The 12,687-nt window shown below is 47.2% G+C and overlaps 1 protein-coding gene across 2 annotated transcripts; it reads right to left on the bottom strand.

Moving 5' to 3' along the window:
* Positions 1 to 89: 89 nt before the first annotated feature.
* Positions 90 to 12,343, bottom strand: LOC137305636 (pro-adrenomedullin-like). Of its 2 annotated transcripts, none has more exons than XM_067974519.1 (4): positions 12,181 to 12,343; positions 3,189 to 3,287; positions 1,838 to 2,008; positions 90 to 735 (listed from the first exon to the last, which is right to left on the bottom strand). In XM_067974519.1, the coding sequence occupies exons 2-4, from the start codon at positions 3,272 to 3,274 to the stop codon at positions 408 to 410; spliced, it is 585 nt and encodes a 194-aa protein (XP_067830620.1). In that variant the 5' UTR covers positions 3,275 to 3,287; positions 12,181 to 12,343; the 3' UTR covers positions 90 to 407. The 2 variants fall into 2 exon arrangements, with proteins under 2 accessions (XP_067830620.1, XP_067830621.1); XM_067974520.1 differs by having other exon boundaries at positions 1,838 to 2,005.
* Between the last annotated feature and the right edge of the window lie 344 nt (positions 12,344 to 12,687).

The raw sequence follows: 12,687 nt of genomic DNA, 5'->3' as shown, positions 1-12,687 counted from the left end.
GATCAGTAAATTAATACATAACAAATAAATAGCTTTTTTTAAAAAAAAATGTACGAGTGGAGCAGATACAATTACAGAGAGCGGGTAGCTTGCTTGTTTATTTATTTATTTGTTTCAAAGTTTTTCGTTTTAAAATCCTGCGATGTTCCTTTTTCTTTTGGGAGGGGAGGGGGGCCGATATGTTTCTCACTGATTCCCCCCCCCCCCACTCCTCTTTCGCTACACAAGGGGGAGAGGGTGGATGGTGGGGGGTGTAGGTGGAAGGAGGTCTGGGGTTTCGTCTAGCCAAACGAAAGCCATCCATCGCCTAATTGGCCTGGGTGTTTTAACTGGGTTTTCGCCTGTCCCAGGAGATCGCGTGGTTTTCGGGTGGGGTGCGGAGTGTGTATATTATGACACACGAGGTATCACAGTTGGGTGGGACGGGCTGGACGGGCCCAAGGGTCTTTCCCTGTCCGTCCTTGTTGATGCGTTTGTACGTCCGTGTGTAACCTGATGGAATTGCCGGGGAGGTAGATGGACCTCCGTCTCCTCCTCCTCTTGCCGTAGCTGTGGGGGTCGCCAGTATTCTTGGGGGCCGTGTCGTCCTTCCCCTTGTTCACCGCCAGTAGGTACAGCCAGTTGGCCAGGTTGTGGGTCTGGCAGGTGGCCAGCGGGCAGCCCCAGGAGCTATGGCGGCTGGGGTGATACCCCGAGCCCAGCTTGTGACGCTTCACCCTGCCGTGTGGCACCGTGCTGGAATTAAAACCCAAAAAACAATCAGTCAGTGACAAGGTTGTGTAATCGTAGAATCTTACAGTGCAGAATGAGGCCATTCGGCCCGTTGTGCCTGTGCCAGCTCTTTGAAAGAGCTATCCAATTTGCTGCCTAGGCCCTAAGCTCTGGAATTCCCTCCCTAAACCTCTCCGCCTCTTTCTCCTCCTTTAAGACGCTCCTTAAAACCTACCTCTTTGATCAAGCTTTTGGTCACCTGTCCTAATATCTCCTTATGTGGCTCGGTGTCAAATTTTGTCAGATAACGCTCCTGTGAAGGGCCTTGGGACATTTTACTATGTTAAAGGCGCTATATAAATGCAAGTTGTTGGTCCCACTCCCCCTGCTCTTTCTCCACAGGGCTGCAAACTTTTCCTATTCAAGTATTTATCCAATTTCCTTTTGAAAGTTACTATTGAATCTGCTTCCACCGCCCTTTCAGGCAGTGCGTTCCAGGTCATAACAACTCGCTGAGTAAAAAGTTTTTTCCCCTTCTCCCCTCTGGTTCTTTTACCTTAAATCTGTGCCCTCTGGTTACCGACCCTCCTGCCAATGGAAACAGTTTCTCCTTATTTACTCAATCAAAACCCCTCCTAATTTTGAACACCTCTATTAAATCTCCCCTGAACCTTCTCCGTTCTAAGGAGAACAATCCCAGTTTCTCAAGTGTCTCCCATGTGCTTGATTTTGATTAAAATAATTGAGGGACAGTCCCTTAATAAATCAACGGTCCAATTAAGCAACCAGATCCAGACTGGAGGGGTCAGTCTGCAAGGTGGAGGGTGTAAGCAAAGCGCTGCTGATTGCTGCTTTTTATAAAATAGTGTTCAGTCAGCAACTTGTGAGCGTCAGTGGGCTATTCGACTGCCAGGGCATCACAACCAGCAATCTTCTGACTCAGTGTCCACTTTCCAGCCGGGATCAGCGAATAGCGATCCGGAGCAGGAATGTTGGCTGAGATCGGCCAACGCAGCGTAGGCCAGGGGATTGAGTGTGGGATCTTCCTATCCTGCGCGGCTCATTGAGCCAAAAGAGGCAGAGTTTTACCCGGCAGCTTTCTGCGCATATTATTAACACCGAATACCTGTCACTGATGCTTTCCTTGGTGTCCTCTGATTTAACATAGAGGAATTCGCTGGCTGAGCCAGTGTACGATTCCAGGACGCTCTGCACGTGTCGGTCAAACACCTTTGTCTTGGAGTTTTTCAGCTTCTGCAGGTACAAGAGGAGAGCAGGAGAGGGATGCGGAGTCCTGCTGGGGACGGAGAAACAAGAGAGGGAAAGATTAAAAACTCCCGTCAGACTCGACCGTCACATCACTCTCAATATGGCTGTCCAATCCAACCGGGGGGAATCTGATAGGTGTTGGTAATACACTGTGCTGGAGTTATCTTACACTGGCCCAGTAATACACTGTGCTGGAGTTATCTTACACTGGCCCAGTAATCCACTGTGCTGGAGTTATCTTACACTGGCCCAGTAATACACTGTGCTGGAGTTATCTTACACTGGCCCAGTAATCCACTGTGCTGGAGTTATCTTACACTGGCCCAGTAATCCACTGTGCTGGAGTTATCTTACACTGGCCCAGTAATCCACTGTGCTGGAGTTATCTTACACTGGCCCAGTAATCCACTGTGCTGGAGTTATCTTACACTGGCCCAGTAATACACTGTGCTGGAGTTATCTTACACTGGCCCAGTAATCCACTGTGCTGGAGTTATCTTACACTGGCCCAGTAATCCACTGTGCTGGAGTTATCTTACACTGGCCCAGTAATCCACTGTGCTGGAGTTATCTTACACTGGCCCAGTAATCCACTGTGCTGGAGTTATCTTACACTGGCCCAGTAATCCACTGTGCTGGAGTTATCTTACACTGGCCCAGTAATCCACTGTGCTGGAGAAATCTCACACTGGCCCAGTAATCCACTGTGCTGGAATTATCTTACACCCGTGAAACTCACATTGTGAGGTTATCATCTCGGCTGTGACAACGAAGGGACCAGATGTGAGGATGACAATTTTAGGGCGCTCTAATGATGGCAGCAGTTATAGCTGGGGTCAATAACAGGCATGAGCAGTATGAGGAGATGTAGTGGGTTAGACAGTGTCCTTTTAAATCTGGTATCAAGATTCAAATTGAGTCCAAACAGGTTGAAAAGCTGTCTCTCTCTCTCTCTCTCACTCTTCCTCTCCCTCTCCTCTCTCTCTTCTTCCTCTCACCTCCTTTAAGACGCTCCTTAAAATCTACTTCTGACCAAGCTTTTGGTCACCTGTCCTAATATCTCCTTATGTGGCTCGGTGTCAAATTTTGTCTGATTTACGTTCCTGTGAAGCGCCTTGAAGCGTTTTACTATGTTAAAGGCGCTATATTAATGCAAGTTGTTGTTTGCAAACAGACCCGAATAAAATAAAAGTGTACCGATTTCTCACCTGTTGGTGCTGGCCAGCTCCTGCGATTCACAGACAGCTCCGGTGTGTAAGTAGAACACTGCGAGGAGGATGAGTGACACCATCATGGTCTCTTCCCGCCTGAAAATCCACACATTGTACATTTAATCACAGTGTGACTTGTGCACGTTGTATAGAAAAACACACATACACGGGTGCAGTGATGTGACGGACAGCAACAATTCTACACCGACTCAGATTTCTCACAGCTGTTACGGGAGTTTGCAAGGCTCACAGTTACGTTCCCGCTGCTTGTGACTGCTGCAGCAGGTCGTTCTGAACACAAGGCACCATGGTTACCCAAGGAACATTTTGCATCTTTGTATGAAAGTATTTCAAGAACCCCCCTCGCCCCCTCAGTTACAGCACAAAGCTCGTATAATGCGATACTGCACTGTGTTGATGCAGACGCCACACTGTGTGAGAGATTAGAACACGTCATGGCAAATTATAAAACTGCAGAGATCGGACTTTTAACACGTTTGATGCCGTTTTTAATCGGAGTTAAGCCGATTCAGTAAGAATTCCTCTGTTCCTCTCCCTCGCCCACTCCATTCTCTCCTCTCCTTGAGCCCAGAATCTAGGCTGACACTCCCAGTGCCAGTACTGAGGGAGTGCTGCATTGTCGGAGGTGCCGTCTTTCAGATGAGACGTTAAACCAAGGCCCTGTCTGCTCTCTCAGGTGGATGCAAAATATCCCACGGCACTATTTCGGAGAAGATGAGGGAGAGTCCTGGCCAATATTTATCCCTCAACCAACATCACTAAAACTGATTATCCGGTCATTATAACATTGCCGTTTGTGGGATCTTGCTGTGCTCAAATTGGCTGCTGCGTTTCCTACATTACAACAGTAACTACACTTCAAAAAGTACTTCATTGGCTGTGAAGCGGTTTGGGTCATCCTGAGATTGTGAAAGGCACTGTAGAAATGCAAGTCTTTCTTTTTTTTTCTCCTGTCCTGAAGGTACTGACTTTTAGTGGAATATCTGCCAGCAACGAGAGCCCTCCTCTCCCCCGCCCCAATTCACATCTTCAGTGCGTGAGCCGAGACGGTAAGCATCAGTAGCAACTTCAACCGGCAGGTGATTCAGCCCAATGCTGTCCTCAACTGATTGTAAACAATTTTACAACACCAAGTTATAGTCCAACGATTTTATTTTTAATCCCACAAGCTTTCGGGGGCTTTCCCCTTCCTCAGGCAGTGTGGACTGCCACACTGCCTGAGGAAGGGGAAAGCCCCCGAAAGCTTGTGGGATTAAAAATAAAATTGCTGGACTATAACTTGGTGTTGTAAAATTGTTTACAATTGTTAACCCCAGTCCATCACCGGCATCTCCACATCATGGCGTCCTCAACTGAGACACACTCATGCACTTTCCAGCAGTGGGGACTAGATGGCAGTCAGGAGCAAGGAGCCCAACCAATTATATTGCCTCCCATCCCTAGCCTAACCCAGAGGCGCTGGAACAAAATGCTGAATTAAAACAGCGCCAATGTAAAAGCAGCTTCCAGGAGTCCCCGAGTCCCGTGCACCACCTGTGTTAGCAGAACGATTTCAGCAAAAAGTTTGCATTTTCTACACTATGTCCATTTAAACTGTGAAAGAGAATGGATACCAAGCCTGAGAAGGAGAGATTAGGACGGGCGACCAAAAACTTGGTGAAAGAAGCCCGGTTTTAAGGAGGGTCATGAAGGAGGAGAACGAGTTGGAGAGCGGAGAGGTCTCCAGAGCGTGGGCATAGTTGGCTGAAGGCACGGCCGCCAGTGGTGGAGCGAAGGCAGGGAAGTGGGGAGTGCATGAGGCTGCAGTCAAAAGAGCAGAGAGATCTCAGAGAGCTGTAGGGCTGGAGGAAGACAGGGAGGAGGGGGGGCCATGGAGGGATTTGAACATAGGGATCAATTAAAAAATACCCATTTTATGTGTGAAACAAATTTGCACACATGATGAAGTGTGACGTCTGAGAGATATGTAAATAGATAGGATAATAGATAGGTAGGTAGGTAGATTGTACCCACTCTGATTGTGTATTAATGCCAATTAATCTTATTAAAGGTGAGTTATCCTCCTTACCACAGTACTACTCTGTAACTAGCCATTAGAGGGTTCAGTTGAGCAGCCCAGAATGACTGTCCCTTCAGCTTGGGCCCCTGCTCCCCCCCTTGAACTCTTGTTCACTTCCATCCATTGACAGCCCGCCCAAGATGGCGAGCTCACTCTGCGTGAGGAAACTGCATCCAGCGCTCTGTGATCACGCAGCACAGCCGATCTCACCCTGCGGCTATAATACTGAACTCGATAGATTCTCAACACAACTTCACCGTCATCATTTTGTGATTTATGGTCAAAGATTGCTAAACGTGAACAATATTCAATGTCCACTGTCAGTAATAATTCCCTGGCAGCTGTGAGTCAGTCTGCAGCATGTAACTGGTTACTAAATTGGCGACCGGTGTGAAAAAGAGAAATGTTAAATTGCCATTGTAAGGGGCACTCTTCTGAGACTGGAGTTAACCCACATTAATGGGGAAGTTTAGAGGGAGCTTTACTCTGTACCTAGTCTGTACTGTACCTGCCCTGAGAGTGTTTGATGGGACAGTGTAGAGGCAGCTTTACTCTCTATCTAACCCGTGCTATACCTGCCCTGGGAGTGTTTGATGGGACAGTGTAGAGGCAGCTTTACTCTCTATCTAACCCGTGCTGTACCTGCCCTGAGAGTGTTTGACGGGACAGTGTAGAGGAAACTTCACTCTGTATCTAACCCGTGCTGTACCTCATTTGGTAATAACGCCTGATGGAGGAGTTTAGAAGGAACTTTTCTTTGTCTCTAGCCCATGGCCTGACCAGAGACAACCTCATATCAACAATAAGGACAAAAAGAGAGTAATATGTTCATTCTAATTACCAAAATTACCTAGAATCATAGAATCATACAGCACAGAAGGAGGCCATTCGGCCATCGAGCCTGTGCCAGCCCTTTGAAAGAGCTATCCAATTAATCCCACTCCCCTACTCTCCCTTGTGGTTCTTTTGCCCATTATCTTAAATCTGTGTCCTCTGGATTTTATTTTGATGGACTCAAAAATCTGCATCAATCTGTGTCTCTATAACTATCTATACCTCCATGCATATCTATAATCTATATCTTTCGAGTCTGTCATACTTCAAAGAGTCAAAAGTATACAAAAAGAGAGACAGAAAAGGTAGCCATTTAATTCTGGTTTCTTCCGGCCTGAAGCCAGGAATTTATAGACACCTTCCAATCTGCAAACTTCCCTTAATAACAGCATTTAACCTCTAGTTGACCTCGGGATGCAGGAATTAGAGTTTTGGTCTTGGAGGGACCGGCCAGCATTAGACACAGTTGGACCGCAGCAGCAGAATAATACATTGCCCGGTATAACGACTCCTGTCCGTACAATCCACGAACCTGGCAACTCACAATGAGCAATGCCATGGGAGATCTGCCAGTTGCTCAAAAACATGAAGCGAGGAAAATTGTGCGAAAAAGTTATTTCTTTCCCTTTTTATAAAACGTATTAAGCGAGTTCATTTATGATTTATAACAGCACGCTGGGAGACGACTTTTTTTTTGCAGATACGATCTCACGTTCACAGAAGGATCTCCTCAGTTTGTATTTCAGCATCCTGTTCACACACCGCTGTTTGAAGTAACGCTTTGATCAGGCCAAGAGGCAGCAGAGACTGAGAATTCGTCACCTAGACTTTAACTGCTTTTACATTTGGCTTGGATGATGGGAGAATAATGAACTTGCATTGAGGACGTGCCAAAGTGCTTCACAGCCAACGAGTAACTTTTGAAGTGCGATCGCTGTTGTGTTTGTAAGCAAATGCGGCAGCCAATTTGCGCACGGCAAGATCCCACGAACAGACAATGAGGTGACTGATCAGTTAATCTGTTTTGGGCGACGTTATCATTGAATCTTACCGCACCGAAGGAGGCCATTCGGCCCATCGTGCCTGTGCCGGCTCTTTGAAAGAGCGATCCAAATAGTCCCGCTCCCCCCTACTCTTTCCCCGTGGCCCTGCAAATTTTTTCCTTTTTAACTATTTATCCACTTCCCTTTTGAAAATGACTATTGAATCTGCTTCCACCTCCCTTTCAGGCAGTGCATTCCAGGGATGTCCATGGGTCGGTTTCCCCTCCGTGCTTAGATTGCGGAAAATAGCTCCCTAATTCCGACAGCATAGTTGTACATTTCTGTGGGGCTGGATGAGAACGCCTTTTTCAGTGCTGTAAACATGGGAGATAATACACTGGCATCGAACTCCACTGACTGGAAGCCCTAAACATGAAAGCATCTTCTGACACATTGGAATTCGGATAGTAGACATGTATTCGGAAAACAACGCAGGGAATTACATATTAAAAAAAGGATAAACTAAACTAATCATAAATAATCAGAATTCATTTTGTTGTTTGCCTCTGTGCATTGCACTGCAGGCTCTGTCACCCAGATAAGCTGATTGAATAGAAGTGTTTATTTACATCTAATAACCTCCAAGGGGTCAGAGTTTAGCCCTAAAGTCCTAGGAACTATTTTAACTTTGTTTTTCCATATCTGGTGAATGTTGCGGTCGTTGAAGTGTCGGACGTCATTCCCAGGGGCTGGAACATTTTCTGCTTTTTCTTGTTTTTGTACACAGGGTCAGTCTCAAACACTCCCAGGTCAGGTAGAGCATGGGTTAGATACATAATAAAGCTCCCTCTACACTGTCCCATCAAACACTCCCAGGGCAAATACAGCACGGGTTAGATACAGAATAAAACTCCCATTACACTTATCCCATCAAACACTCCCAGGGCAGGTACAGCACGGGTTGGATACAGAGTAAAACTCCCTCTACGCTGTCCCATCAAAACTCCCAGGGCAGGTACAGCACGGGTTAGATAAAGAGTAAAACTCCCATTACACATATCCCATCAAACACTCCCAGGGCAGGTACAGCACGGGTTGGATACAGAATAAAACTCCCATTACACTTATCCCATCAAAACTCCCAGGGCAGGTACAGCACAGGTTAGATAAAGAGTAAAACTCCCATTACACTTATCCCATCAAACACTCCCAGGGCAGGTACAGCATGGGTTAGATACACAGTAAACCTCTCATTACACTTGTCCCATCAAACACTGCCAGGGCAGATACAGTACGGGTTAAATACAGAGTAAACCTCCCTCTATGCTTCCCCAAGAAATAGCCTTAATGGAAAGGTGTGAAGGTGCCTCCTATTGTACCAGTATGATATTTCTATCATCTACACTAGGTACTCTCTCATTCCCTATGACCTCTTTGTTAGAATGGAATCACCAATTTAACGTTGGATTTTTGCGCTGGAACGGGTGAAATTGGTCGCGCAGTGGCGCAAAACGGGCGAAAGCTAACCGGCAGCCCATTGAATTTTAAAGAAAATCCTGGCGAGTGTAAAACGGGCTGCTGATTCGCTATCGCCTACTTAGCGCTCCCACACAAGTCCTGTAGTCTCTTGCCCACTGGATTATGACTGCACCGAACTCACTTTACATTGGACCGTTAGAAAGAGACACTCATCCAAGTCGTCTGGGCTGGGTTCAAACCCAGTCCCACAGGTTAGGTGGACACTGTTGCTACAGAGTCTGTCGCCCAGGCTCCCTGGAAGCAGCTTTGAAAACTCAGACAGATTAATATTTATCCAGACCTGTGGTATTCCTAACCCAGTGGTTTATGTAAAGAGGGACCGGATTCAAATGGGTCAATGTTTAACTGTTCAACAAATAACTACATTTGTACTTTGCCGTCACTCAGAACTGTCGATAATTGGATTTGTTGTTTTTTCTCCTCTCCCGAACGTGTCAATTCCTTGGTAATGGGGGCTGGGCATACCTGGCCAAAGGTCCATTCTTTATATGCAAGCCCATACAATGCAAGTGGTAGCAGGCATGGAAGGAGGCAACATTAAAACCAGTTCCAATCCATTCCTACCTGATAGACACTTTCCTAGTCTGGACCAACTGTATCAGCCTCGACTGTTGGCCTGGTTGATATCAGCCAACTTATCACAGACCAGGAATGGAGCCAAGAGGCTGCGCATAAACCCCTGCTGGAAAGCTCGGATGTGTGCGGATGTTAGTTTAGGACAGAATCGGCTCAGCTGTTATACCGACCGCACGCCCCCCTCCTCCCCCGGTTAAATAACCCTCCTCCATGGCTTTGTTACCTCTAGAATCGACTATTCCAATGCTCTCCTGGCCGGCCTCCCATCCGTAAACGTGAGCTCTTCCAAAACTCTGCTGCCTGTATCCTAACTTACACCAAGCCCTATTCCCCCATAACCCTGTGCTCGCTGACCTACATTGGCTCCCGGTTTGGCAACGCATCGATTTTAAAATTCTCATCCTTGCTTTCAAATCCCTCCATAACCTCGCCCCTCCCTCCTCCAGCCCTACAACCCTCCGAGATCTCTGCGCTCCTCCAATTCTGGCCTCCCCGATTTTTATTGCTCTTACCATTGGCGGCCGTGCCTTCAGCTGCCGAGGCCCTAAGCTCTGGAATTCCCTCCCTAAACCTCTCCACCTCTCTCCCCACCTTTAAGACGCTCCTTAAAACCTACCTCTTTGACCAAGCTTTTGGTCGCCTATCTTAATATCTCCTTATGTGGCTCGGTGTCAAATTTTGTTTGATAACGCTCCTGTGAAGCGTCTTGGGATGTTTTACTACATTAAAGGCGCTGTTGTTGCAGACACGGTCAACAAGAAATGGCTGACATGCCAGAGCTCCCAGTACAACCGTGTCTCAAAGGGTGTCAGCGCCTCCAGGAATTTAGGAAGAAAATTGTGAGGGGGAAAGATGAATAGAAGGAAACGCAAGTTTTCCAGTGATTGAAGGGTTCTGTGAACCAATAAAGAGCTAAACACATTCCTCCACTTGAGTAATATCCTCGTCAGCAGTTCATAGCGTGGGCTAGAGCTTTGTATTATGTGCTGGCTGATGAATGATTTATTTGTATATCCCTCTTATTTCACGGCGCCTCATGAGATATGTCAACAAATAGATGACAGTGCAGCTTTAAGCACAAATGCTGTGTCATAAGGCAATTGTTGGTCCCTGTCTTCAGCTTAAGACAGACACACGTGCATTGGCTCTCGCGCACAAAGACCAGAATGGTCTCAGGTTCAGTCAGCTTGCCCGTGCCGAGTTAGCTCGTCTTGGCCGAGGCAATGGTAAGGGAACCTCAGTGCCCCTGGGCTAGGGAATGGTTACAATCTCAGCTTAGGGTTACCACTCCTCTTTGCTAACCTGTGACTCAAGTTCGTGTGCACGTCAGGGCAGGATCAGGCTCGGCTGCGAGGTGCCTCGTGGTTGAATTGTCTAACAGAATCAGGCTCGGCTGCGAGGTGCCTCATGGTTGAATCGCCTATCAGGATCGGGCTCGGCTGCGAGGTGCCCAATGGTTGAATAGCCTATCAGGATCGGGCTCGGCTGCAAGGTGCCCAATGGTTGAATAGCCTATCAGGATCGGGCTCGGCTGCGAGGTGCCTCATGGTTGAATCGCCTATCAGGATCGGGCTCGGCTGCAAGGTGCCCAATGGTTGAATAGCCTATCAGGATCGGGCTCGGCTGCAAGGTGCCCAATGGTTGAATAGCCTATCAGGATCGGGCTCGGCTGCGAGGTGCCCCATGGTTGAATAGCCTATCAGGATCGGGCTCGGCTGCGAGGTGCCCCATGGTTGAATAATCTATTAGGATTGGACTTGGCTACGAGGTTGCCCGTGGTTGAATAGCCTATCAGGGTCGGGATTAGCTGCGAGGTGTCTCAAGGTTGAATAGCCTGGCAGCACTCACTGGCTAAACTCCCCCATCAGAAATTACACGGAGGCGTTATCCGGCAAGGGGGTTCTGGTTCCACTCCCCAAAGTCTCGCTCTCCTTGTGTGAGATCGGTGAGTGTCAGTGAGGGAGGAGCTCAGTTCAGCCCCTAGCCCACTATACCAGCATCCATACACAGTCACCTTTCAGATCAGGTCACTGAAGAGAGATGTGGAGCTAGAATCCTGGCTGATTTTGTTTCCCCCTCCCCGTCACAGTGGTACTGAGGCCAAAAATACTCCGGCCCCGATCTCAGCTGAAATTAGCTAACTCAGCACAGAATGGGAATTAAAGCTGGGTCATTCAGTACTGCACTAGGCAGTGCCTTCACCATCCGAACCCAAAGTTACGTCAATAGCTGCATGTATTGCTTGCTGATAGTTACATAGAGAAACATCCTTAAAGGGGCAGCACAGTGCATGAAATAGTGTCTGGCAAACCTTCATTCATTTGTTGTCAAACACACCTGCATTGTTGTGTACCATCGTTCCATTTGCAGGTAATGTTAGTGTGATGGGAATTCTTCCCTCTCCCGACAGACAAAATTGTAGACAGTTCCCCTTTAACACTGCACATCTGGCTCCCAAAAGGCTCAACTGGTTAAACAGTGAGTAGCTGGTCCCACTTTTCATCTGTGCTGAGTTAACTGATCTCAGAAGGGAATGGCAGTGCCACTGGGACAGGGAAATGAAGATAATTCAGCCAAGAATCCCACTCCTGAGTGCTATCAAGTGACACCCCCCCCCCCTGCCTTAAAGCACATGGTCATCAGGAGAAGATAAGATTGGGATGCCCCCCACAGTTGAATAACACTCATTGTGTAGGCTCACACAGGGAGGATAGCCAATTATATGAGGTACTGATGAATGACCCGGACTCCAATGGAACCGTATCCCAGTAACAATCGTCACCTTCAGGAGAGGATAAGAAAAAACTAGCGGGAATTAAAAGCTGCCAACTCACCTTTGTTTCTCTAACATCCATCATTGATGTAATTACTTGTCAGGGCAGGTTAGAGTTCATTCAAACATATCAGAAACATAGATATTAAATATGATGAACTAGTTCTAATCTATTTTTTAAAAAAGTAAACACAAAACACATACCCCGATTTGATCAGGTGAAGTTGGGACTTCAGGCTCTCCAAGTTATCTTTCTGTGTAATAATCCCTCACTGATATTCGCTTCCCAATATCCAATCCCAGCACTTGCCAAGCTCCTGAGGGTTCCTCAGTCTCTAACACTGCTGCCTCGTGCAGTGGCCTGGAAGCTTTATGCCTTTGAAAGAGGGCGGGAACTCCAAGTCTCACACACACACACACACACACACACAGAGGCTTACGTAACTGTGGCTTAGCTCTTCCCCTTCCAGTAATTTAAATGCATCCTGTCGTATTTGATAAGGGGGAGAAAAAGAAAAGTTATTTAAAGGAGCATTGGTCGTTGCACCAACAATGTCGGAAAAACCACCATTCACGCTGTGCCGATTTCACTGCTTAAACCAAGTAGCTCTGACTGAGCAGTGACAAGCTCCCCAGTGGCTTGTCACGTAAAGTAAGACTTGCATTTATATAGCACCTTTCATGATGACCTCAGGAATTCCAAAGCACTTT

Source organism: Heptranchias perlo, chromosome 40 (assembly GCF_035084215.1).
Source record: "Heptranchias perlo isolate sHepPer1 chromosome 40, sHepPer1.hap1, whole genome shotgun sequence".
Lineage (NCBI taxonomy): Eukaryota > Metazoa > Chordata > Chondrichthyes > Hexanchiformes > Hexanchidae > Heptranchias > Heptranchias perlo.
This window is presented reverse-complemented; position numbering and strand designations above follow the sequence as displayed.

Bases quoted from the DNA above. Each gene is read 5' to 3' on its own strand.
- LOC137305636 (XM_067974519.1), bottom strand. From the start codon at position 3,274: ATGATGGTGTCACTCATCCTCCTCGCAGTGTTCTACTTACACACCGGA. The intron at 2,009-3,188 runs GTGAGAAATCGG...CTCCGTCCCCAG, and splicing joins GAGCTGGCCAGCACCAACAG to CAGGACTCCGCATCCCTCTC. The intron at 736-1,837 runs GTATTCGGTGTT...TTTTAATTCCAG, and splicing joins AAGGAAAGCATCAGTGACAG to CACGGTGCCACACGGCAGGG.